This window comes from Amblyraja radiata, chromosome 6 (assembly GCF_010909765.2).
Source record: "Amblyraja radiata isolate CabotCenter1 chromosome 6, sAmbRad1.1.pri, whole genome shotgun sequence".
NCBI classification, from domain to species: Eukaryota; Metazoa; Chordata; class Chondrichthyes; order Rajiformes; family Rajidae; genus Amblyraja; species Amblyraja radiata.
Window position 1 is genome coordinate 90551790 of NC_045961.1, and position 27506 is coordinate 90579295.

Genomic DNA, 27506 nt, shown 5'->3' on the forward strand with positions numbered 1-27506 from the left:
AATATTATGAGAGGCATAGAAATGGTAGAATAATTGAAATCCTTTCCCCCCCCCGAGTGGAAATGACAAAGACTAGAGGGTACACAAAAACTCAGCGGGTGCAGCAGCCTCTATGGAGCGAAGGAAATAGGTAAAGTTTCGGGCCAAAACCCTTCTTCAGACTGATAGGGGGTGGCGGGGAGAAGGAAGGAAAAGGGAGGAGGAGGAGCCCGAGGGCTGGGGGATGGGAGGAGACAACCCGAGGGCTGAGAAAGGGAAGGAGACAGCAAGGGCTAACAAAATTGGGAGAATTCAATGTTCATGCCCGCAGGATGCAGACTCCCCAAGCGAAATATAACCATATAACCATATAACAATTACAGCACGGAAACAGGCCATCTCGACCATTCTAGTCTGTGCCGAACACGTATTCTCCCCTAGTCCCATATACCTGCGCTCAGACCATAACCCTCCATTCCTTTCCCGTCCATATAACTATCCAAATATGAGGTGCTGTTCCTCCAATTTCCGGTGTTGCTCACTCTGGCAATGGAGGAGACCCAGGACCCTTTGCTCCATAGATGCTGCTGCACCCGCTGAGTTTCTCCAGCATTTTTGTGTACCTTCGATTTTCCAGCATCTGCAGTTCTTTCTTCAACACAAAGACTAGAGGGCATAGCTTTAAGGTGAGTGGGACGAAGTTTAAAGGCGATATGCTAAGCGAGTTTTTCTTTACACAGAGTGGTGGGTGCCTGGAACATGCTGGCAGGGTTGGTGGTGAAGGCATGTACGATAGTGTCATTTATGAGGCTTTTAGATAGGCACACAGATGTACAGGAAATCAAGGATCATGTGCAGGCGAAAGAGCTTAGTTTAACTTGGCATCATGTTGGTCACAGACACTGTGGGCTGAAGAGCCTTGTTCTTGTGCTGCACTGTTTTATGTTCTATGTCTATGTGCATCTGAAGGCCAGGGTGCCCACTATTTCTAGTATTCTGCCAAGTTTCCACCGAGTGCAATGTCTTCTCCCATCGGCTGGAAGCAATGAGAATCACCCTTGGAGAGGTGGAACCTGTGCAAACCACCTTCAAATGGTGATAGCCACAGATGAGATGGGATATTGTGAATATTTGCACAAGGCAACAAACAATAGCTTGCACCAGCAAACTACACTGATCAGAATAAGGAGAAATGAACATGAAAGTTACGTGCGTTCCCGGTTAAATGAACGCTTGCTCATCGTGTAACACACTTGCGGTTTTCCAGCAGTGTCTATTCCAGCCACCATAATATTTCCAAAATCTCTCTCCACTGGTGATATATGGCAGGGTTACATCTAGTTTGCTGTACTAGAAAAACCCTTTATTGAAATCTATGCTTTAAAGTTTCAAGGAGACTGAGTCCTCGAAGCCACTGGGAAATTTGGGACACGTATCATCAATCAAAGCATTGACAATAGTGCCGAGTTTTCCCTGGAATTTTTCAGTGAAACTTGTGCATTCAATGTTCATGTTGCTAAGATACCAGAGCCTTAATACAATCAGTGCTTTGATCATACTGCTAATGCTATTTAAAAGAATCATATTTTAATTTACGCTCTATTAACAATGTGCTGCAAGAAGAAGACACGGATTAGTGTAGCATAGGTAACAACATCAATGTAATTTTTACTGTTTTGTTTAACACCTCTCTCAGTATGGCTGACAATGTCACCTTGAAATAGAAATTCAGAGACCACATTCTGGCAAAGTCATTTGGGAAACATTCTCGTAGCATTTTCTTTCTCAGCTCTCCTGTACTAACAACCATTTGAAACGGATGATGCTCTTTACAACAAAAAAACAGTGTGCTGGAAAGTGTACCTTCAGGAAAGGTACCTTGAGCAAGAGGCTTGGAGCTAAGAACTACTGACTGGTGTGAAAAGCTTTCTGGAAAAACATATGATGTACCTGAAAGGACTGGGAATGGACTAAATGGAGAAATGCTTATGTCTTTAAAAATGCACTTTATAAAACATGATTGTAGGAGATAAAACAGAAATCATTTGTACGGAGTTTGTACGTTCTCCCTGGGACCGCGTGGATTTTCTCCGAGATCTTCAGTTTCCTCCCACACTCCAAAGACGTACAAAGAAGTCCAGAACAAGCGGTCACAGTTTAAGGATAAGGGGGAAATCTTTTAGGACCGAGATGAGAAAAACATTTTTCACACAGAGAGTGGTGAATCTCTGGAATTCTCTGCCACAGAAGGTAGTTGAGGCCAGTTCATTGGCTATATTTAAGAGGGAGTTAGATGTGGCACTTGTGGCTAAAGGTATTAAGGGGGTATGGAGAGAAGGCAGGTACAGGATACTGAGTTGGATGATCAGCCATGATCATATTGAATGGCGGTGCAGGCTCGAAGGGCCGAGTGGCCTACTTCTGCACCTATTTTCTATGTTTCTATGTTTCTGCAGGTTTGTAGGTCAATTGGATTTGTGGTATAAGTGTAAATTGTCCTTAGCACGTGTAGGCTTGTATTGATGTGCGGGGATCGCTGGTCGGTGCGGACTCAGTGGGCTGAAGGGCCTGTTTCCACACTGTATCTCTAAGCTAAACTAAACGAAACTAGACTAAACTAAACTAAGAAAATAATATGCAAAATCAAAGTTTAAAAATATGCTGGAAAAGTCCAGCCAAATAGGTCGCAAGTACAGAGGGAGAAACTGAGTTAGCTGTTCAAATCGATGACTTTCATCAAAATTCTTATGTTCACTTAGCTTAATTCCCACTGCTTCAGGGAATGGATGCCTGACATGATCTGACATCGGAAATGGGAAATCCATGCCACAGAGATCATTAGATCCTTACGGACAACTTTCTGTGAAGGCCATCTCACAGATTGTAATGTCTAGGCCAATGTCCTTAATGCATGTAATATTCTGCAATCCATTCTTTTTTGTAGGTGATGCTAATAATCAAAGTTAAATTTTGGAGCCAACTGTACAATTGTAACAGCTTTCAAAAGATTTGCTTGTCTGACAGATCACCATAAATAGTTTATCTTACTGTTCCACTTTCTTTCGTCTTTCACACAGGGAGCCTTTGGCAGTTGTACATATTTCAGTTGTTTATTATTGCTTGCAAGTTCCGATGCTTTTGTCATCGCCCGCTCATACCCAGTAATGGAGCTACTGATAGATGAATCAGTTACCATTTTAGCGACAACTAAGTTGTTAGCTGTTACAGACCTACTTATGTCTTGAGGTTTGGATGTAAGCACATTAATAATGCAGCGGAAATTAATTACGTGTTTATCTAAATGTGCAAGACAGCTCAATGCTTCCAAGCTTCGCCACATACTAAATTCCACCTGACCTAAATTCATTGTCCATGTCCTATCCTGAAAGCAATCTTGCTGACTTTCGCATCAACACTTAAACATTTCTCATATGTTCTTGTCATAATGTTTGTTGAAATCCCAAATAAAAAAGAAACACTGATCTTTGGTGCACTCTCCCCTTCCTCCGTCCTTATTATACTCTTCCTCACACCATATCCCTGTTAAAAAACCTTTCTTCTGCAGCTGAGCGTCACTCCCCTTGCATGGTCCCACCTTTATCTGGAGAGCTGTTGGCACTCTTATAAAAGGCTCGTTTTCTGCCTCCACGCCCCTGATGTCTCCCAAAGATTTACCTTTGGCCACCTTCTGCTTCTCATCCACACATCTGATAAAATAATTTTAATACATGAGGTTCAGAACTACCAGTATTGTAGATTGATGATGCATGTTAACCAATCACACATAAGCCAGCATCACTAACTCCACCCCACTATAACACTTATACTAACACTTGTTTCTGACACTGCCAGTCTGAGCAGCTAGGATGTACTGACAACCAACCGTCCTTAATGCTGTTAAGTTTCAGTGCTGATTAAAGATGTGTCTGAATCATATACTGTGTCTGGTGCTTGTTTACAAGTATCATCTTATCTAACCAATAGTAGTCTTGGAAAGACACAAAATGGTGGAGTGACTCAGCAGGTCAGGCAGCATCCCTGGAGAACTTGGATCGGTGAAGGTTTGGGTCATGACTCTTCCTCAGTCTGAAGAAGGGTCCCAACCCACAACATCATCTATCCATGTTCTGATTCATGCTGCCTGACCAGCTGAGCTACTTTCCTTGGTAAACCTACATCTGCAGTTTCTTGTTTCTACTTCTTAATATTTGCCCTCCATATTTATTTGACTACACTCGGATAAGCTTCATTTTTCCATAAGCATCACCGCCATCCGCTGGCACAAACTCCACCTCCCTCTCCCAACTGCACTGTTATCGAGATTAATAATATCAATAGTCAATAAGATGCCAACATTCAATGCATCAGATCAATAGGTGATGCGGTTATCAAGCTCGGAGAAATCGTCAACCTATGGTTTCCATTTGGAATTCGTTTAACAAATTTAGATTTTCTTTCCACTCACTATCTGGTGCAGCCCACATCAGTAAGGCCCCCTCGCTGAGAGTTGTAGTTTCATGCCTATGCTAATGTGTGATCATTCAAGAGAACTACATATGATGAGCCTTTGAAAGCACTGGGCCCATACTCACTGGAGTTTAGAAGGATTCATTGAAACTTACCGAATAGCAAAATAGTGGTTAGAGTGAATGTGAAGAGAATGTTTCCGCATGTGGGAGAGTCTAGGTTCAGAGGCCTTAGCCTCAGAATAAAAGTATGTACCTTCATAAAGAAGAGAAGGATGGTGGTGAATCTGTGGAATTCAATGCCACAGACAGCTTTGTAGGCTGTCAATGGATATTTCTAATGAGGAGAATGACAGATTTTTGATTAGTAAGGGTTTTGTGGGGTAAAGGCAGAAGAATGGGGTTGAAAGGGAAAGATGGATCAGCCATGATTGAATAGCGGAATAGACTGGATGGGCTGAATGGCCTTAATCTGCTCCTAGAATTTATGAACTTATGAACTCCTGAACTTATGAACTTATGAACTCCTGCCATGCATCTAATAAGTAAAATTAAGAGCACTTTCAACATGTATCCAGCAAAGGAAGTATGTGGAGTCCAGACCCTCTCTGTCAAACTTATCAGCTTCTTTAGGTTTCAGAAATGTAACCCACCTAATGAAGATTAAAATGTTCTACCACTCCATTTTACTCTGTAGTGATTACAATCGCACTTTGATTATTGTGGGATATTTTGGAGTTAACATGCAATCATAACTGAAGTTGCAATTAAAAAATTCAAGATATCAGGAACTATTTACAAAAAAAAAGACACAAAATGCTGGAGTAACATAGCAGGTCAGGCAGCATCTCTGGAAGAAGGGCCCGACCCAAAGCGTCACCAATACACATCCTCCAGAGATGCGGCCTGAGCCACTGAGTTACTACAGCACTTTTCCTTTAAACAACATCAATAAATCTTTTAAGCTGCCCACATTTCTTACATATAAGAGTTGGGACTTATTAGAAAGCGCCAGGTTGCAAAAGGAGAGCCTTTTGAAATTAAAAGCCCATTCCAACCTCATTCCTTTTCACACACAGAGTGGTGAATCTCTGGAATTCTCTGCCGCAGAAGGTAGTTGAGGCCAGTTCATTGGCTATATTTAAGAGGGAGTTAGATGTGGCCCTTGTGGCTAAAGGGATCAGGGGGTATGGAGAGAAGGCAGGTACAGGATACTGAGTTGGATGATCAGCCATGATCATATTGAATGGCGGTGCAGGCTCGAAGGGCCGAATGGCCTACTCCTGCACTTATTTTCTATGTTTCTATGTTTCCTAAATTAAATGACATAATAATTTACAATGCATAAATTAATAATTAATTGTTTATATTTGAGGCAATGTGGGCATTAGTTCCTCTGAAGAACCTGCCAAGGAAAAATACAAAATGCAAACTTGCTTTTGTTTTGGTAAGGGCGCCAGAAACAAACCAGAACTGTTTTCTGAATAGTATTGTGTGTGTGAATCTGCGAGGTAAAAAAACATCCTCGACCTGCTTTCTAGAAGATTCTTGCCTTCAGTAGCTGGATCAACCGGTGACGATAAATCCTAATCCGGTCATTAGGAACAGGATTAAGAGAAGGGGCCGCTGATGCGTCGAAGGTAAATTGCTTCACTGTAAGTGCGGGAAGGAAGACAAGCTTGGCCTGAACCAGGCGAGAGCCTGAGGAACTGTCCTGGATCCCACTTGACTGGACGCCCCGCCCCTGGTGCCCGAAGATATTTGTTCCTTCATGGCTCTGGCGAAGAGTGGCTGGCTGTGGAGACAAAGTCAGTGTTTTTATTTCATCACTGCGTTTATGAAAGGGACACCTTAAAAAAATGCCATCACGAATCTATATCAAATTTTTTTTTCAATTAATTTTGTTATTACATTCTGAGGAAAATACTATATGATGTGAAGCTCTTTGATGTTTAAAGGGCAGGAATCCCTTTATTTGTCTATTGATTAAAAATTGTTTTTAACAATATTAAAGTCTTTGGTAACTTCTTTAATTGTATGTTACCACGGGTAGTCTATGAACATGAGTAATGTTGTGCATTGCAGGCTCAGTTCTTCGGCGATGGAAGAGGAACTGGTTTGATTTATGGCTGGACGGTAGCCTATATTATTATCATGATGACAATCGCAATCAACTGGAAGACAGAATCCATCTAAAAATAAATTGCTTAAGCGTTAAAGCAGGATATGAATGTACAGGTAAATATTTTCTGTCACTTTGTAAGTTTAACAATATTTTGTTTTGGCGAACAACTGGCTATTCTTTCTCTTGAGAAAAGGAAGGTTGCTATGACCTTATAGAGGATTTAAAAAAAATTAAATGTTTTGACAGAGTGGATAGAAAGAGAATGCTACTACTTGATGAAGAGCATAATCAGAGGCCTTCTTTGTCAGGCTGTCACCAAGAAAGTCAAACAGAGAATTCAGAAATTAGTTCTCTATTGAAAGAGTGGCGAATACAAAAAGATTAGAAACAAGGAACTCCAGTTCAGTTCAGTTTAGTTTATTGCCACGTGCACTGAGGTACAGTGAAAAGCTTTTCTTGCATGCTAACCAGTCAGCAGAAAGGAAATACATGATCTATTTACAGTGTATAGAGAGATACATGATAAGGGAATAACATTTAGTGCAAGGTAAAGCCAGTAAAGACCAATCAAGGATAGTCTGAGGGACATCAAAGAGGTAGTCAGCAGTTCAGCATTGGTCTCTGGTTGTGGTAAACATAGATACTAGGTGCTGGAGGAGGCCATTCGGCCATTCGAGCCAGCACCGCCATTCATTGTGATCATGGCTGATCGTCCCCTATCAATAACCCGTGCCTGCCTTCTCCCCATATCCCTTGACTCCACTAGCCCCTAGAGCTCTATCTAACTCTCTCTTAAATCCATCCAGTGACTTGGCCTCCACTGCCCTCTGTGGCAGAGAATTCCATAAATTCACAACTCTCTGGGTGAAAAAGTTTTTTCTCACCTCAGTCTTAAATGACCTCCCCTTTATTCTAAGTGGTGGGATGATTCAGTTGCTTGATATGGGGAAAAAGCTATCCCTGAATCTGGTGGTGTGCGTTTTCACACTTCAATACCTATTGCCTTATGGGAGAGGGAAGAAGAGGGAGTGGCCAGGGTGTGACTCATCCTTGATTATGCTGCTGGCTTTGCCAAGGCAGCGTGAGGTTTTAATGGAATCAAAAGAAGGGAGGTTGGTTTGTGTGATGGACTGGGCTGCGTCGACAATTCGTTGCTATTTCTTACAGTCCTGGTTGGAGCTGTTCCCAAACCAAGCTCTGATGCTTCCTGATAAAATGCTTTCTATGGTGCATCTAAAGAAGTTGGTGATAGTTGTAGGGGACATGCCAAACGTCCAAAGCCTTCTAACGAAGTAGAAGCGCTGATGTGCAGATGTTGGTTTAGAAAAAAGACATGAAGTGCTGGAGTAACTCAGCCAGTCAGGCAGCATCTCTGCAGAACATGGATAGGTGACGTTTCAGGTCAGGATCCTTCTTCAGAATCTATACATGGTCTCCAGAGCTGCTGCCTGAACCATTAAGTTACTCCAGAATGTTTAGTCCTTTTTGGTGAAGAATATGTAAGGCAGGAGAGAGAAAACAGGGAATTATAGACCAGTTAGCCTGACATCGGTGGTGGTGAAGTTGCTGGAGTCAATTATAATAGATGAGATAGGCGAACATTTGGATAGCAGTAACGGGATCGGTCTGAGTCAGCATGGATTTACAAAAGGGAAACCATGCTTGACTAATCTTCTGGAATTTTTTGAAGATGTAACTAGGAAAATGGACAAGGGAGAGCCAGTGGTCGTAGTGTACCCGGACTTTCAGAAAGCATTTGATAAGGTCCCACATAGGAGATTAGTGGGCAAAATTCACTGGCAAAACCATGCATGTCATTTTATGAGGTTGCAGCAGATAGAGTGCTTCAGAAAAGAAGTTTCCACCGAGGCTTCACGTAATCTTTCTCCCCATGGTTCACTTTCTGATGACCATGGGTGGCTGAGAATCCATGTTGATACCAATCTTCTCCACCCCTCACTTGTCCATTCCCCGACATTCCCCTTAATCAGTTTTGAAAGGTGGGAGTGGGAGTCAGAGGTCATTGCTGGTTCTGGATGCTTCTTCAGCTGTACAAGCTTAATGAAGAGCAATGGCTAGAGTGGAACTCCCTGTTGAATGCTGACTGACGTAATGTTTAGCCTGTTCTACATAACTCCCAGAGTTAGTATCACCAAACTTGGGCCTTTCTAAATGATGACTAACTCAGCAAGTATTTCAGATTGTGCCCATTTGGAACCAATTCAATGTGTAGCACTAATAAAAGCTTAATGCCCTTGAGCTTTTAATTTTAGCACTTCCATTTTACCTGTGTGATTTCATGGAGAATATGAATAATTATAATTGTGAAATTGTGAAATTGTGAGATATCGATTATAGGTACAGTTTTCAAAGTTTTTTTAAAATAATTTTTCTCTAGAAACACGTTCAAATCTAGAGACTTTTCTTTCCCTCAGATGTTACCTCTGTTTCACTACAGCTCAAGCAGGAGGGCAGCACCTCAGTGGTGAAATGTCCACTAAGCATTGGGTATGTTGCCTGGAGGTTAACTGCATCAGTTGCACTATGCCAACATGTTAATGTATATCCAATCTCATGTTAAGCAAGGTGCACATGGAACATAGAAAGAGTTTAAAACAGGATAATTGTCACCACAACATTGAAATAATGCAAGATCTGAATAATATTTTGAAATATTAGGGCGGCACAGTGGCTGCTGCCTCACGGTGTCACAGACCCAGGTTCGATCCAGACCTCGGCTGCTGTCTGTGTGGAGTTTACACCTTCTCCCTGTGACCGCGTGGGTGTCCTCTGGGCGCTCTGGTTTCCTCCCACATCTCATCGAGGTGCAAATGTATAGGTTAATCGGCCACTGTAAATTGTTTGTAATGTGTGGGGAGTGGATGGGAAAGTGGGATAACATAGAACTAGTGGGTGAAGAAAGGTCTCGACCCCAAGCGTCACACATTCTTTCTCTCCAGAGATGCTGCCTGTCCCGCTGTTACTCCAGCATTTTGTGTCTATCTTCCACGAATGGGTGATCGATGGGCGGCGTGGATCCGATGGGCCAAAGGGCCTGTTTCCATGCTGCATCTCCTTCGTGTTCGTTTTCTAGGTCTGGACAAAACTTGATTTCTACCGGACGGTGCAACATGAATGGCAACCGATTACCGAATTTATTGCCGAACATCGCACCAAGGCAAAAGCGTGTGATTTTAAAACTCAATGCTGGCAGCAAGACTAGTCTCAATGGCTGCCCGCATACTGTCTGCCGACAGGATAAACTATATACAAAACATCTCCCTTTGTCCTGTGCAGCACCACCTGCTGCACGGGAGGAGCAACGGGTCCTCCCACCCCACACAGTCCACCAAACATCTCAATCTCTCAGTGTTTAAAGAGTCTGAAGAAGGGTTTCGGCCCGAAACGTTGCCTATTTCCTTCGCTCCATAGATGTTGCTGCACCCGCTGAGTTTCTCCAGGATTTTTGTGTACCATCACAATCTCTAAACTGAAAACCAAAACAAAATGCCTATTTTTACATACAGTTCTCTATGGAAACACCTGAAGACCGACAGAATCTCTCTCTTTAACCTATATATTTTTTTCTAAATTAATTTAACCTTTTTTTTACTGCTGCAGGTGGATTGCCACCAGAAGAAACCGGCAGGGAATGTATGCTGCTGCTTCACCTGAAGGATGGGTCAAAACTGACACTTAGTGCAGACAGCGCTGATGATGCATTGTAAGTCTATCGGTCTTGTTCCCTTTATCTTGTATCTTATCTAATAAAATAATTTACCAGTGAGTGTAAAGCAGGAACGTGGAACTGATTTTGGATGATCAGCCATGATCATATTGAATGGCGGTGCTGGCTCGAAGCATCGAATGGCCTTCCTATGCACCTATTTTCTATGTGTCTATGTTTCCATGTGTTGTGCAGAGTGCTATAAACAAGTAGCCAATCTATTGAGCAGAGACTGCAGGGCAACTGAGGAAAGAATGTTGATTTATACCTGCACAGATTAGACATTTGTTTTAGTTTTTAGAGATAAAGCACGGAAACAGGGCCTTCAGCCCACCGAGTCCGCGCCGACCAGGGATCCCCACACACTCACACTATCCTATACTCTAAGGACAATTCACACTTTTACCAAGCAAATTAGCTAACAAACCTGTACGTCCTTGGAGTCTGGGAGGAAACCGAATCTCCAGGAGAAAACCCACGCAGGTCACGGGGAGAAGGTACAATGATACAATTTATTTGTTGTCATTTGAACCTCATTGAGGTTCAAACGAAATTTGGTTTCTGCAGTCATACAAACAAGTAGAAGAACCAAGACACAACACAATTTACACAAACATCCATCACAGCGAATCTCCTCCTCACTGTGATGGAAGGCAAAGTCTTATCTCTCCCCTGCACTCCCCATTCCCCTCCCAATGTCAGAGTCAAAGCCCCCGGCGGGCGATGGTAAGTGTCCCGCGGCCATTAAGGCCGCGCCGGGCGATGCAAGGCCGTGCTCCGGGTCTTGATGTTGGAGCCCCGGCGGGCGCTAGCATGTCCCGCGGCCATTTAAAGCCGCGCCGGGCGATGTAAGGCCCCGCTCCAGGTCATCCTCAACCCCGCAACTCGGGCGGGAGAAGTCGCCGTTGCGGAAGCCCCGAAAAGCGGTCTCGCACCAGGGACCCGCGGGCTCCCGGTGTCACCGTCCACCAGTCCTGCGGCTGGAGCCTCCGAATCTCCGGGGTCGGGCCGCAGCAGCGCGCCACCACAGCTCCTCCTGCTCTGAACACCGTACAGACAGCATCCATAGCCAGGATCGAACCTGGGTCTCAGGCTCTGTAAGGCAGCAGCTCTACCGGTGCACCACTGTGCTGCCAGGATATACAGTAGTCATATAGTGCTCAAGCATGCCCTTTGACCCATCACGTGCATACCATCCATCACAAACCTATGTATACCCTGTACTAATTTCCTGGCAATTTCCTTGTAGCTTTTTATGCTTTTGATGTTTTAAGTAAATCTGATCCACTCCCACTGATGGAGAGGTTGGTGGAGGGAGTGCATTCCAGATATTGTCCACCATTTGGTGAAAGAATTTTATACCCAAACCCACTTCTGAAATAATTTATCCTCACCTTCAACCTTTGCCCATTGATTATACCACCTTTACCAACAAGCAAAGTTTCTCATTATCTCTGCATAGCTTTGTACACCTCATTCTGGTTCCCTCGCCTTTCACTGCATAGAAAAGAAGTGAAACTTCTGAAGAAGGGTTTCGGCCCGAAACGTCGCCTATTTCCTTTGCTCCATAGATGCTGCTGCACCCGCTGAGTTTCTCCAGCATTTTTGTGTACCTTCGATCTTCCAGCATCTGCAGTTCCTTCTTGAAAACTTAGTCGGTATAGTCTCTCCTCTATCTGAAATACTTTATCCCAGCCAATGTCCTGGGATTCTCTTCCATATTCCCTCTGGTAAAATCACATACTTCCTAAATTGTGGTGCCTAGAACTGATATTATTTTATCAATTGAGTACTATGTTTATAAACCTGTTCTGCTGCCGCAAGTAAGAATTTCTGTTTCAGTACGTATAGCAATAAAACATTCATCTCTTGCCTCGTGTGCTGAGGAGCTAATCTCTGCTGAAAGTAAAAATAATCTTCACGATACCAGGTTAGAAAATCCCAATCTACCCCAGATTAGATTATTTTTTTAGATAATCGGCTGTTGTGAAGGGACCCGAACCGAAACATCGTCTATCCATGCCCTCCATTGATGCCATTGAGTTATGGAGTCATAGTCATACAGTGTGGAAACATGCCCTTTGGCCCAACTTGCCCACACGTCCCAGCTACACTAGTCCCACCTGCCCGCGTTAAAACAGAAACATAGAAAAATAGCAGCAGGAGTAGGACATTCGGCCCTTTGAGCCAGCACCACCATTCAACATGATAATGGCTGATCATCTAAAATCAGTACCCCGTACCTGCCTTTTCCCCATATAACCATATAACCATATAACCATATAACCATATAACCATATCCTTTGATTCCTTTAGTCCTAAGAGCTAAATCTAACTCTCTCTTGGAAACATCCAGTGAATTGGCCTCCACTGCCTTCTGTGGCAGAGAATTCCACAGATTCACACCTCTCTGCGTGAAACTTTTTTTCCACATCTCAGTCCTAAATGGCCTACACCTTATTCTTAAACTGGTTCTGGATGTGGAGTCCCTCCCACTAGATCCTTGGTCCCCTAGTATTTCTGGGAGATTGTTTGTGTCTTCCTTAGTGAAGACAGAACCAAAGTACTCGTTTAACAGTTCTGTCATTTCCTTGTTTCCCATTATAAATTCACCTGTCTCTGATTGTAAGGGACCTACCTTTGTCTTTATTAATCTTTTGCTTTTTACATATCTAAAGAAACTTTTACAGTCAGTTCTTATATTCCGCGTAAGCTTTCTTTCATGCTCTTTTTCTCCCCTCTTAATTAAGCCCTTTATCCTCCTCTGTTGAGTTCTAGATTTCTCCCAGTGCTCCGGTTTGCTGCCTCCTCTGGCCAATTTATATGCCTCTTCCTTGTATTTAACACTATCCTTGATTTCCCACATCAGCCACAGTTGAGCTGCCTTTCCCGTTTTATTTTTCGCCAGACAGGGATGAACAATTTTTGGAGTTCAGCCATGCGGTCTTTAAATCTTTGCCATTATATCTCCACTGTCAACCCTTTAAGTTTAATTTGTCAGTCTATCCAATTCCTGTCACATACCTTCAAAGTCTCCTTTCTTTACGTTCAGGACCCTAATCTCTGAATTAACTGGGTCACTCTCCATCCTAACACAGAATTCCACCATATTATGGTCACTGTTGCCCAAAGGGCTTTGCACAACAAGATCGCTAAGTAATCCTTCCTCATTACACAATACCCAGTCCAGGATGGCCTGCCCTCTAGTTGGTTCATCTACATAATGGTTTAAAAAAAATGTCCCGTATATATTCCAGGAAATCCTCCTCCTCAGCGTTGCTACCAATTTGGTTGGCCCAATCTATATGTAGATTAAAGTCACCCATGATAACTGCTGTACCTTTGCTACACGCATCCCTAATTTCCTGCTTGATGCTATCCCCAACCTCCCTACTGCTCTTTGGTGGTCTGTATATAACTCCAACAAGTGTTTTCTGCCCTTGGCCATTTCCAGTTCTACTCATACCGATTCTACAGCATCCAAGCTAAGGTCTCTCCTTGTTTTAACCAGCAATGCCACCCCACCTCCTCTTCCTTTCTGTCTATCCTTCCTGAATATTGAATACGTCTGCATATTTAGCTTCCAGCCTTGGTCACCCTGGAGCCATGTCTCCGTAATTCCAACTATATCATATCCCTTAACTACTAACTGCGCATTCAATTCATCCACCTTATTACGAATGCTATGTCCTCTGGTCCTCCATTCACCTGCACTGGGCAAGAGACACTGTGCATCTACTCAAGCTATTCATGATTTTATACACCTCTATAAGATCAAGCAGTTTGTGATCAACACAGAATTCCAGTTCTTTGTGCCTCTGTGCACATTCATGTTTTTTTTCCTCATTAGAGATTGCTCCTGTGTAGATGTTATGTGAATGCTATATTGAACTTGGTTGGAATACTTAACACAGCTAATAGCCTATTATAATCTATGTTCATGCATGAAGATTGGGCACTTGGACAAGTCATTTGTAGGTACTGATGAACAGTGGTTCAGTCTTTAATTAAAGATTCCTGGGATGTCAGGACTTTCATATGAAGAAAGACTGGATAGACACGGCTTGTACTCGCTAGAATATAGAATGTTGAGGTGGGATCTTATAGAAACGTACAAAATTCTTAAGGGGTTGGACAGGCTAGATGCAGGAAGATTGTTCCCGATGTTGGGGAAATCCAGAACAAGGGATCACGGTTTAAGGATAAGGGGGAAGTCTTTTAGGACCGAGATGAGAAAAATATTTTTCACACAGAGAGTGGCGAATCTCTGGAATTCTCTGCCACAGAAGGTAGTTGAGGCCAGTTAATTGGCTATATTTAAGAGGGAGTTAGATGTGGCCCTTGTGGCTAAGGGGATCAGGGGGTATGGAGAGAAGGCAGGTACAGGATACTGAGTTGGATGATCAGCCATGATCATATTGAATGGCGGTGCAGGCTCGAAGGGCCGAATGGCCTACTCCTGCACCTATTTTCTATGTTTCTATGTTTCTATAAGGAAAATAAACAAATGGAGATCAAACAAATAAGAAAAAACAAAGAGACTACGGGCCAATATGGGCTCCATCCTTCCTTGGTTATCTGGTGCCGACCCTGATTTGTTCTGCCATTTTCCTTCCTCCAGTCCCCCCTCTACTTTCAGTCTGAAGAAGGGTTCCAACTCAAAGCGTCACATATTCCTTTTCTCCTGAGATGCTGCCTGACCTGCTCAGTTACTCCAGCACTTGATGTCTATCTTCGGTATAAATCATCATCTACAGTCCCTTCCTACACAAATGGAGATTTTTGTTTGGTTTATAAAAAAGCTTTTTTTTTAAAAATGCTGGAAATGTATTTATTTATTTTCCTTTATTGGCGTAAAGTCCTATACGAATTGAATTGAATTGAATCCTTTATTGAATTGAATCCTTTATTTGTCATTCAGACCATATACCTTTCCTGAATGATTATAAATGTCAAATGCGAGGTCATCGTCATGGCCTAATTCTATACATTGCTGAAACATGTCGATGCACATTTCCAACAGGAGTCGTCGTTTAGATTTCTGCTGTAGCGCCATGCCTAATGTTCTATTCCTTACCCGTTAGGCACTGATGTTACCTGCCGGCTCCCTACGGATTCGAGTTCAGTTAACCCATCAAGCAAGGACTCACTAGTTTAAATTGCTGAGACATCAGAGCCCCTATTGTTTTATTTTCTGAACCTTTTGTTAGGAAATAAAGAGCAAAAATTAAGATCACATCAGTAGCAACTGAATATTTTAGCGATGTTAGTTCAGCAGCATTTGGGTGTTATGGTTCCAGATTTGTAAAGGCTTTAAAAACGTTGAGCCTAGACACTCGCTGTTCAAGGCTTATCAAGGTTACAAATTTTGTTCATATCGGAGCTCTTGATTAATGTAGTTGGATTATCTGAAAATTGCCTCAATCACTCAATGCCTGTTCAAGTGAATGCTTCGAGTGAGGTTGTAAAAAATATTTTTTTTTCCCCCAACCCCCCCACTTGCCCATTCCTCCTTTGCCTCCCCACCCCTACACCCCATTCAGTTGATGCCCCCATTGTAAAAGTCCTGCCCTTCATTGCGATACAACCTTTCACTTGACTGCCAGAGGCTAACTGATCAACGAGGCTCTCCTGGCCTGAAGCATTTTTCTCTCTTTTAAAAAAATATATTTCAATCCCAAGGGCAGCCAACAGCCCTTTGAAAGTTGCTGGTGCCCGATTCAACAATTCCAGTCCCCCTCCATTGATGCTCGCACCAAATCACTTTCAAAGCACAAGGTTATACAGTATGCTGCAGTATCACTGTCGCCTACATCCCAAGAACAATGGGAAAAAAAGGCACAGAATCTTGTGGGGTTCTGTGTCGATTTGCACAGATTAATTCCCGATACACACTGTCAGCCGAGAATGCACTGCACCAGGAATCCAAATTCATTAAATCTATCATGTTACTTACTGCCTACACCGCAAATGTAACTACCTCGCAATTTAACTATTCAAATCAAATTTACAATGAGAATGCTAACTTTCTTTTATGTTCAGAGGGCTTCACTCAATAATAAGCCCAACAAACAACAAGAGCTTCAGAAGATTTGAGCTCTAGTATGCATTTGCAATGTTCACATTTAAATGTCATTGTGCTATTAGGAAATCAGTATAATAGTCTGTTTAAACAAGGGCTGTTTGACATTTCGGCAGTCTTTGTCCCAGTGCAATCTCTCGACAGGTTGAAAACTGCATGCTTCAGAAAAATCTAAGAGAACTGAGTATAATTGCAATGGATGGTGTAAATCAACTGATATTATCTTAATTGAAAGATAATCTTCTGTGCGGTGAAAGGATTAATAAAACGTCACGGCTTCAGCAATTTCACTGAATTTATTTACATTCCTAACAAGATTATTGAACGGAGAAATAAGGAACTGCAGATGCTGGGTTTACCAAAAAAGACACAAAGTGCTGGAGTAACTCAGGAGGTCAGGCAGCATCCATGGAGAACATGGATAGGTGATGTTTCGGGTCGGGTGTTTTCTTCAAATCATTGTGGTGGGGGGAGAAAGCAGGATGAGAGGAGGGGCAGGACAGACCCCAGCGAGTCATAGGCAGATACTGTTGAGGAGGGTTTTGATAGGTGAATGGTTGGATATAGGCCAGAAATGAAAAGACAAAAGGTGTGATATAAGGATAGGTGCAGATTATGAAGCAAGAGGATGGAATATAGGAGGGTGGGAAGGAGAAGGGTATGCGTCCAGGTGGGGCACAGGGAAGAGTGGGGAGGAGGGGGAGTTGGGGGAGAGTTTGTAGGTTAGTTATTTAAAATTGGAGTATTCAATGTTCATACAGTTAAGGGCCTGTCCCACGAGCATGCGACTCCATGCGGCAAGCGCGACCTAACGTGGTCGCTTGAGCCGTACGGCCTCGCGGGGCCGGTCCCACTTCGATCGCCGGAACCGTATGGAGTTGTGCGGAGCTGGTCCCGACATCGCGCGAAAAACTGTTCAAGAATTCCGCGCGGCAACGGTCTGCCGGCTTGCAGCCGCCTCGACGCAGTTTGCAGCGTCTTGACGCCGTACGTCACACGCGAACTTCCCGCGGACTTCGCTCGAACTTCACGTCACTCACTCGACCTCCGTGCGGCCCCCGCTTCTGGTTTGGTGGCGCTCACCGCATGCAGGCGCATGCTGGTGGGACAGGCCCTGTACAGGGATCACTCGACCTCCGCGCGGCCCCCACTTCCGGTTTGGTCGCGCTTGCCGCATGCAGGTTGCATGCTCGTGGGACATGCCCTTTAGGTTGTAAGCTACCCAAGTAGAATAGTTCCAATTGCCGGCTTAACATCAACCATCTTGACTTATCTGCTCCTCTTACCCACTCCAATCTTACCTCCTCTGAATGCACAGCCCTCTGCTCACTAAAAAACAATTCCAAAATTGTTATTAACCCGCTGACAAGAGACGTGCTGTTGTAGCCTGGCAGGCTGACCTCTACCATGCTGAGGCCAGGCGCCACCTCTCGGATATCTCCTCATCCCTACCATTGACCATGACCACACAGATGGACACCAGGCCATCATCTCCCAGACTGTTACTGATCTCCTCACCTCTGGCAATCCCTCTTCCACCGCCTCCAACCTTATACCTCCCCACCCCGCACTGCCCGCTTGAATCTCCATCCCAAACTCCACAAACAGGATTGCCCGGCATATATGGCGGCAAATCCAAATATGGCGGCAAACATAGAAACATAGAAACATGGAAAATAGGTGCAGGAGTAGGCCATTCGGCCCTTCGAGCCTGCACCGCCATTCAATATGATCATGGCTGATCATCCAACTCAGTATCCTGTACCTGCCTTCTCTCCATACCCCTGATCCCTTTAGCCACAAGGGCCACATCTAACTCCCTCTTAAATATAGCCAATGAACTGGCCTCAACTACCTTCTGAGGCAGAGAGTTCCAGAGATTCACCACTCTCTGTGTGAAAAATGTTTTTCTCATCTCAGTCCTAAAGGATTTCCCTTTTATCCTTAAACTGTGATCCATTGTCCTGGACTTCAAGTTCAAGTTCAAGTTCAAGTGAGTTTATTGCCATGTGTCCCTGTATAGGACAATGAAATTCTTGCTTTGCTTAAGCACACAGAAAATAGTAGGCATTTACTATAAAACAGATAAATGTGTCCATATACCATGATATAAATATATACACACATGAATAAATAAACTGGTAAAGTGCAAATAACAGACTTCCCCAACATCGGGAACAATCTTCCTGCATCTAGCCTGTCCAACCCCTTAAGAATTTTGTAAGTTTCTATAAGATCTCCCCTCAATCTCCTAAATTCTAGCAAGGTGGCGTAGCGGTAGAGTTGTTGCCTTACAGTGCTTGTGTAAGTGTAAGTGTAAATTGATATATGTGTAAATTGTCCCTAGTGTGTAGGACAGTGTTAATGTGCGGAGATCGCTGGTTGGTGTGGACTCAGTTGGCCAAAGGGCCTGCTTCCACGCTGTATCTTAAACTAAATACCTTGATTCCATCCTATCCCTCCTTGTCCAGTCCCTTCCCACCTACATCTGAGGCACCTCGCATGGCATTCAACTCTTTAATAACTTTTAATTTCTCGGCTCCCGTTGCCTCATCTTTACCATGAATGTTCAATCCCTTTACATCTCCATACCCCTCAAGGAAGGTCTCAAGGCCCTTCGGTTCTTCCTTGAACAGAGACCTAGTTTCCGTCAATTTCAATTTCTCCGTCTCCATTGCATCTACTCTCAAGGTGAGGCTTTCCATTTTAGGACATTTTCCAGCTTTCTCCCTTCCCCACCCACCCCTCTCCCAAAACCACAATCTGTCTGAAGAATGGTCCCGACCCAATACATCACATATCCATGTTCTCCAGAGATGCTGCCTGACCCCCTGAGTTACTCCATATTGTGTCTTTTTTTTAAAGATTATTGAATACCTGGTTAATGTCTGGTTACTTACCAGTCATTCATATCCATATAACCAGTCTGCAATACTGCTGCATCTTTGTGTCTTTAAAGAGTACATTGGCTTCATTTACACAAAGGAATCTGTCTCCTAATATTTTATTCCACATTGAAGTATTCCTTTTATAATATTACAGCAATAGATACCTTTTCCATAAATGACACTAGAAAGACCTGATTCTTGTTTCCAGACATATGTTAAAACTGAAAGCTTTGATATTGACTTTCAACGTACCTGGGAACTCACCTTGTGAAAATTGTAACCTATTATTACTGCAGTATTTTTAAATGCTACCAGCTTGTGGAAGTGACAATTCTCTGTTGAATTGCCCGCAGCTTAATGATTAAGTATGGTTCAGGATAGACACAGAAAAGGGAGAGATATAGACGATGATGTTGAGAGATAAAGAACAATGAATGAAAGATATGCAAAAAGGTAATGATAATGAAGGAAACAGGCCATTGTTAGCTGTTTGTTAGGTGAAAATGAGAAGCTGGTGAGATTTGGGTGGGGGAGGGATAGAGAGAGAGGGAATGCCGGGGTTACTTGAAGTTAAAGAAAACACTATTCATACCACTGGATAGTAGTAGATGCTGCCCAAGCGAAATATGAGATGCTGTTCCTCCAATTTGCGTTTAGCCTCGCTCTGACAATGGAGGAGACTTAGGACAGAAAGGTCAGTGCGGGATTGGGAAGGGGAATTAAAGTGTTTAGCAACCGGGAGATCAGGTAGGTTCAGGCAGACTGAGCGAAGGTGTTCAGCAAAACGATCACCCAGTCTACGTTTGATCTCGCCTCCACATCTTGAACAACGAACAGAATACAGTGGAGTTAGTAAAATAAATGAACAGACCACTGTCAAGGGGAAGGGGCCAAGAGCAGAAGGGAGGGAGGCAGATGAGAAGGTTGGGGCAAACACTTTTGTCAAAGAGAAAGATTAGCAGTCAGCTAAGGTAGATGCACGGTGAAGAAAGAGAAAAGTCCGATAGTTTAAACTGTATTTATTTCAATGCTGGAGGCTTAACAGGTGAGGTGGATCAACTCGAGACATGCATTGACTTAGGTGACTGGGATATTAGAACCATAGCAGAACCATGGCTGAGAGAAGGGAAGGGCAGGAATGACAGCTCAATGTTTCAGGGTATAGAAACATAGAAAATAGGTGCAGGAGTAGGCTATTCGGCCCTTCGATCCTGCACCGCCATTCAATACGCCACGCATATTTAAGAGGGAGTTAGATGTGGGCCTTGTGGCTAAAGGGATCAGGGGGTATGGAGAGAAGGCAGGTACAGGATACTGAGTTGGATGATCAGCCATGATCATATTGAATGGCGGTGCAGGCTCGAAGGGCCGAATGGCCTACTCCTGCACCTATTTTCTATGTTTCTATTGGACTTCCTCTGAGGGAACGAGGTAGGGCAAGTGACTGAAATGTCAGTGAGGGAGCCTTTTGCAACCAGTGACCATAATCCTAGTGAAGGAATGGGTGACGTTTCGGGTCGAGACCCTTCTACAGAATGATGGATTCCACTTACTATTCCTCTTAGGGTGAATGGTAGTAGTGGCAGGTTTACGGAACTCCGGTTATTGAGAGGTGTTAAGGCCCTGGTCAGGAAAAAGACATACGTCAGATTTAGGTGGTCGGGATCAAATGAATCCCTCCGTGAGTATAAAAATGTAGAGGTACACAAGAAAGCAAGTAGGAAGGCAAAAAGAGGGCATAAAATGGATTAGGCAGGCGAGGTAAAGGAAAATGCTCAGAGATCGTACTGAGCAGATCGAGGAAGCTATTGAATTTTGGCATAGAAAATACCATGCCCTACTTCATACATGAATTACTAAAGAGGCAGTATTTGTGGTTTTAAAGCTCCAGAAGATGGATAAATCACCAGGACCTGACTGAGTGCATCCCAGGACCTCGTGGGAAGGTGGGGAAGAAATCATGGTAGCCTTTGTAGAGATATTTGCATCATCTTTAGCTACAGGTAAAGTTAGGTAGCACTGGAGGGAGACTAATGCTGTGCTGTTATTTAGGAAGGGTAGCAGGAATAAGACAGAAAACTAAAGGCTGGTGATCCTGACAATGGTGGGTGGCCACAAAAAGCTGGAGTAACTCAGCGGGACAAGCATCTCGGGAGAAAAGGAATAGGTGACGTTTTGGGTCGAGACCCTTCTTCAGACTTTATCAGGTTAGTCTCTCTATGGTGTTTGAAAGAGGGTCTCGACCTGAAACGTCACCTATTCCTTTTCTTGAGAGATGCTGCCTGATCCGCTGAGTTAATCCGGCATTTTGTGTCTATTTTCAATGTAAACTAGCATCTGCAGTTCCTTCCCACACATTATTGGTGGGTAAGCAGTTGGAGTTAGAGGAGATAAGGACAGGAACTAACAGCATTTGGATACACATGGAACTAATTAGGCATCATCAGCATGGCTTTGTGCTTGGAAAATCATATCTCACAAATCTGATAGAGTTTATTGCAGAGGTCTCCAAGAGGATTGATGAGGGCAGGGCAGTTTGGCGTTGCCGATATGGACTTTAACAAAGCCATTGACAAGGTTCTTAATGGTAGACTAGTCTGGAAGTTAAATCGCATGGAATCCAAGGTGAGCCAAATGGGCTGCACGGTGGCCCAGGGGTAGTGTTGCTGCCTTACAGCGCTCGCAGCGCCAGAGACCCGGGTTCAATCCCGACTACGGGTGCTGTCTGTACAGAGTTTGTACGTTCTCCCCGTGACCACGTGGGTTTTCTCCGAGATCTTCGGTCTCCACCCACACTCCAAAGACGTACAGGTATGTAGGTTAATTGGCTTGGTGTATGTGTAAATTGTCCCTAGTGTGTGTAGGATAGTGTTAATGTGTGGTCGGCGAGGACTGGGTGGGCCGAAGGGCCTGTTTCCGTGCTGTATCTCTAAACTAAACTAAACTAAATGGATTCAAAATTTGCTTGGAGGAAGGAATCGAAAGGTAGTTGTGGGGGAATGTTTTCCTGATTGGAGGCCTGTGACCAGTGGAGTGCCATGCAGATCAGTGCTGGGTCTGCTGTTGTTTGTTATCTACATTAATGATTTGGATGACAATGTAGTTCACATTGTTAGTAAATTTGCAGATGACACCAACATTGGTGGTATAGTGGATGGTGAAGAAGCATATCTAAGTTTACAACAGGATCTATATCAGTGGACAGCACAGTGGCTCAGGTGTAGAGCTGCTGCCTCACCGCCAGAGACTAGGGATCAATCCTGACTGCAGGTACTGTCTGTGTGGAGTTTGTACGTACTCCCTGTGACCGCGAGGGTTTTCTTTGAGTGCTCTATTTCGCAATCATTGGGCATGCAGGTTTGTTTTTTTTAATTGTCCCTGATGTTTAGGATGCAAAATGTGGGATGACACTGAACTGGTGAACATGTGATTGGTGGCCGGTGTGGACTGAGTGGGCCGAAGGGCCTGTTCCCATGTTGTATCTCTAAACTCTGAGTCGGAAAGGTAGACCAAGAAATGACAAATGGAAGCCAACTCTGACAAGTGTGAGGTGTTGCACTTGGTGTGTCAATCCAGGACAGGACTTACACAGTAAAGACATTCTTGCCATAGAGGGAGTACAGAGAAGGTTCACCAGACTGATTGCTGGGATGTCAGGACTTTCATATGAAGAAAGACTGGATAGACTCGGCTTGTACTCGCTAGAATTTAGAAGATTGAGGGGGGATCTTATAGAAACTTACAAAATTCTTAAGGGGTTGGACAGGGTAGATGCAGGAAGATTGTTCCCGATGTTGGGGAAGTCCAGAACAAGGGGTCACAGTTTAAGGATAAGGGGGAAATCTTTTAGGACCGAGATGAGGGTAACATTTTTCACACAGAGAGTGGTGAATCTCTGGAATTCTCTGCCACAGAAGGTAGTTGAGGCCAGTTCATTGGCTATATTTAAGAGGGAGTTAGATGTGGCCCTTGTGGCTAAAGGGATCAGGGGGTATGGAGAGAAGGCAGGTACAGGATACTGAGTTGGATGATCAGCCATGATCATATTGAAGGGCCGAATGGCCTACTCCTGCACCTATTTTCTAAGTTTCTATGTTTCTTAAAGGCAGCGCGCTGGCGAGTGGTACAGAATGGAGAGATCTGGGAAAACTGATGCATGGTTCCCTAAATGTAGTGAGTTAGGTGGACGAGGAAGTGAAGAAGGTATTTGGCACGCCGGCCTTCGTTGCAGAAGGTAATTAATACAAAAACTGGGACATCAAGAGCCAGCTGTATAAGTTGTTGGTGAGACCACACTTGGAGAACTATAATACCCCTGTCCCATGGTACAAGTTCATTCCAAGAGCCCTCCCGAGTTAAAAAAAAAATTCAAACTCGTGGTAAGCACAGAGAATGAACGTAGCGAGTACGTCGGAGCTCGGGGACGTCTCTTTGCTGCTCATAACTCTAACGGCAGGTACTTGGGAAGACTCGCTAATGGCAGGTAAGCACGGGAAGACTCGTGAAGATTTTTCAACATGTTGAAAAATGTCCACGAGAGCCCCAAGTACCGACGAGTGGCCATTACCGTAATTCTCCGAGTTCGAATCAGGGCAAACTCGGGAGAGCTCTTGGAATGAACTCGTACCGTAGGACAGGGCTTTAAGCAGTTCTGGTCACCCAGCTAGAGGAAGTATGTCATTAAGTTGGAGAAGGTGCAGAAGTGATTCACCAGGATGTTATCTAGGCTTGTGGACTTGAGTTATATGGAGAGGTTGAATAGACTGGGACTATTTTGTTTGACGTATAGCAGGGTAAATGATGATCTTACTGAGATGTACTGAGATCATGGAAAAAGTGAACGCTCACAATCTTTTTCCCAGAGTAGAGGGTTCTTAAACTTGAGGGTATAAGCATGTGAGAGAGGATTCTTTCATTTTCTTTCACTTTCCTTGAAGGGTAATCTGTATCTGAATGAGCCGCCAGAGGAAGCTAAAAAAGAGGATACAATTATGCATTTTAAAAGTCCTTTGGACATATGTATGGAAAGGTTATGTTTAGAGGGCTCTGGGCCAAACGCAGGCAAATGGAACTTGCCCAGTATTGACAGGTTGTGCAGAAGGCCCTGTTTCTGTGCTGACTGAAATTTTGCTCAACCAAATTAAATAGCCTTCATGCAAGAATAAAATATTTCTTCTAAAATCTTCAAGTGAAAAGGGACATGGTGGGTTTCCTCCCTTTTCTATTTATTTTCTATTAGTTGTTTTTTAGTTTAGTTTAGTTTAGTTTAGAGATACAGCGCTGAAACAGGCACAATCCTACACCCACTAGGAACAATTTTGACATTTACCAAGCCAATTAACCTACAAACCTGTACGTCTTTGGAGTGTGGGAGGAAACCGAAGATCTCAGAGAAAACCCATGCAGGTCACGGGGAGAACGTACAAACTCCACAGTTAGGATCGAACCCGGGTATCCGGCGCTGCATTCGCTGTAAGGCAGCAACTCTATCGCTGCGCCTCCGTAACCGCCCATTGGAGATTGGAGAACTGTTTTGTATTCCTGTAATTAGCTTGTCGTTACCTTGTGGGAGATGCGTGTTCCACTGTGTGTGCTGGCTGTAGCATTTTGTTAATGCAGTTACTGGCTTTGCTTCAAGTATTATCAAATGTGGAGTGGTGGTTGTTTGTAACACCTCAAATCATAAAATGGGGGGATAAGATTGATGGGATTACATTGTGAGCTGATAGGCAAAAGCCCGCCTTTGTTATAGAGAAAAACGAAATAAGCGGAAAGGATTCAGATATTCTGAAATTCATTAATTGTATTCCCATATTCTCATCGCATATTTTCTAAGATATAGAAGGAGGCCTTTCTGCCCATTCAATCCCTGTAGTTCTCAGAGCATTTGCAACAGTCACTTTCTCCACTTATTTCCTTGTGACCCATTTTCTTGAATACATTTTCATTAATTTGGGGCAGCACAGTGGTGCAGCGGTAAAGTGTCGGAGACCCGGTTTGATCCTGACTACAGGTGCTGTCTGTGTGCAGGGGCGGAAAACCCGGGGGGGGGGGGGCAGAGGGGACACGTCCCCCCCCCCCATGTTTTGAGAGGTGGGGGACATCCCCCCAAGTTTTTGTAATCCCGATTTTAAAATCTCCGCTTTTAGCGCTGGATTGAGCCTCGGAAGCCTCGCGCGCGTGTGTGAGTGTGCGTATGCTCTGTGTGGAGTTTGTACGTTCTCACTGTGACTGCACGTGTTATCTCCAGGTGGTCCGGTTTCTTTCCACATTCCAAACATGTGCAGGTTTGTAGGTTAATTGGCCTGTGTAAATTGTCCTTGTGCAGACTCAGAGGGACAATCGGCCTGTTTTTACCTAAACTAAACTGAACTGAACTCCCCCAATTCTCCTGTCACCCACATGCACAGGGGTTAATTTACAGGGGGCAATTTACCTGCCAACTGATGCATCTTAAGGATGTGGCAGGCAACAGGAGCATCCGGGGTAAATCCATGTTGTCAAAGGGAGAACATGCAAACTTCACAGGGACAGCTCCATGGGTCAGGATCGAACTCCTACCACTGAAGCTGCACTACCTGCTGCACAACTCTCCCATCCTGCCACGCAGTGACATTGATTCAAAGTCGTGTCAGTACCACAGGAATAGCTTGCAGGAATTTCTGAATCTCTTAAAGTTCACCTCATTCACAAAACTGGATTACAATCTCTAACTTTCTGCAGTTGCTTCACAATAGAATGTCCACGATTCAGATTCATAGAGGAAGGGTCCTGGGGGAGACCCCTGCACATCACCGTTCTGCATTTGTTATTTCACTGTCATTCCCAATTTATACAGAAGGGCCCGTGGAGTACGAATTCCGAGAAGCAGCCCGGCAAGAAATGGTTTTGTTTTCAGGACATATAACAAATCAAGAACCTACCAATCCCTGCTTTACAATATAACTCGACTCAAAATGTGTTTATTCCATTTTGCCACCCCCCACCAGCAGCAATTCACTTGCTCCATCTCGACTCCAACTGGGAATTTCTGTCTAACCTTGCAAGAGACCAGGGTTGTGAGTCATGTCATGCATCCACCATTCCCACTCAAGCATAAGAAGACCAAAAGCTATTCAACTACATCTTCACAAGTTTAAACATTGATCAGACTGTAATTACTGTGATTGTTCCACAGTGTCTGTACCCAGTACTGTTTAAATTTGGGTATCAGAGTTGAGTTGAGTTGAGTTGAGTTGAGTTGAGTTGAGTTGAGTTGAGTGATACTGTGATACAGTCCGGTGCCTTGGACCACCGAGTCAGACCTGACCTGAAACATCACCCATTCCTTCTCTCCAGAGATGTTGCCTGTCCTGCTGAGTTACTCCAGTTTTTTTGTGTCTATCCTCGGTTTAAACCAGCATCTGCAGTTCCTTCCTACCCATTCACACCAGTTCTATCCTACATATTAGGGACATTTTTTATAGAGGCAAATTAACCTACAAATCTGCACATATTTGGAATGTATTTTGGAATCTTTGGCTGTATTTCCTGAGGTCTCTGCGGAGAACAAACGTCTCACAGCCGCTGCTGTTGTCCTTCTACCGATGCGCCGTGGAGAGTATCCTCTCCTATGGAATCCTGGTGTGGTTTGCTAGCTGTACTGTGGCTGAGAGGAGGGCGTTGCAGGGAATTATAAAAACTGCGCAGAACATTACAAACGCCCAACTGCCCTCCCTGGATGACATATATAGGGCCCGATGCTTGCGCCGGGCCACAAATATCAAGCAGGACACATCCCACCCTGCCAACCACCTTTTTACTCTGCTACCCTCTGGGAGGCGATTCAGGACTCTGAAGGCTCGCACCGGTAGACTTAAAAATAGTTTCTACCCATGTGCGATAAAAGAGCTAAATTCCAACAGAGAACACTGGGGAAGCAAAATGTAATTCCAAGAAATGCCGCCAAATTCTTTTAAATTCTTTTAAATTCTTTTAAATTCTTTTAAAATACCTATTTATTTTTTACTAATAAGTGTACATATGTGTTAATGGTTGTCGTGTTTGTATTTTTTTTTAACCGGAGGAGATGTAATGGAATTTCGTTGCACAATATTGTGCAATGACAATAAACGTATTCATTCATTCATTCATTCAAACCGGAGCACCTGGAGAAAACCCACGGGGTCACAGGGATAAAATATAAACTCTGTAAAGCCAGCATCCTTAGTAAGGATTGAACCCGGGTCCCTGGTGCGGT

At 43.9% G+C, this 27506-nt stretch overlaps 1 protein-coding gene across 1 annotated transcript in view; it reads left to right on the forward strand.

Moving 5' to 3' along the window:
• The first annotated feature begins 6216 nt into the window (after positions 1–6216).
• The window catches only part of plekhb1 (pleckstrin homology domain containing B1), a 61932-nt gene continuing 40642 nt past the window's right edge, over positions 6217–27506 (forward strand). The window contains exons 1-3 of the mRNA XM_033023178.1: positions 6217–6253; positions 6531–6677; positions 10192–10294. Coding sequence (XP_032879069.1) covers positions 6217–6253; positions 6531–6677; positions 10192–10294 — 287 coding nt within the window. The remainder of the gene's footprint in view (positions 6254–6530; positions 6678–10191; positions 10295–27506) is intronic.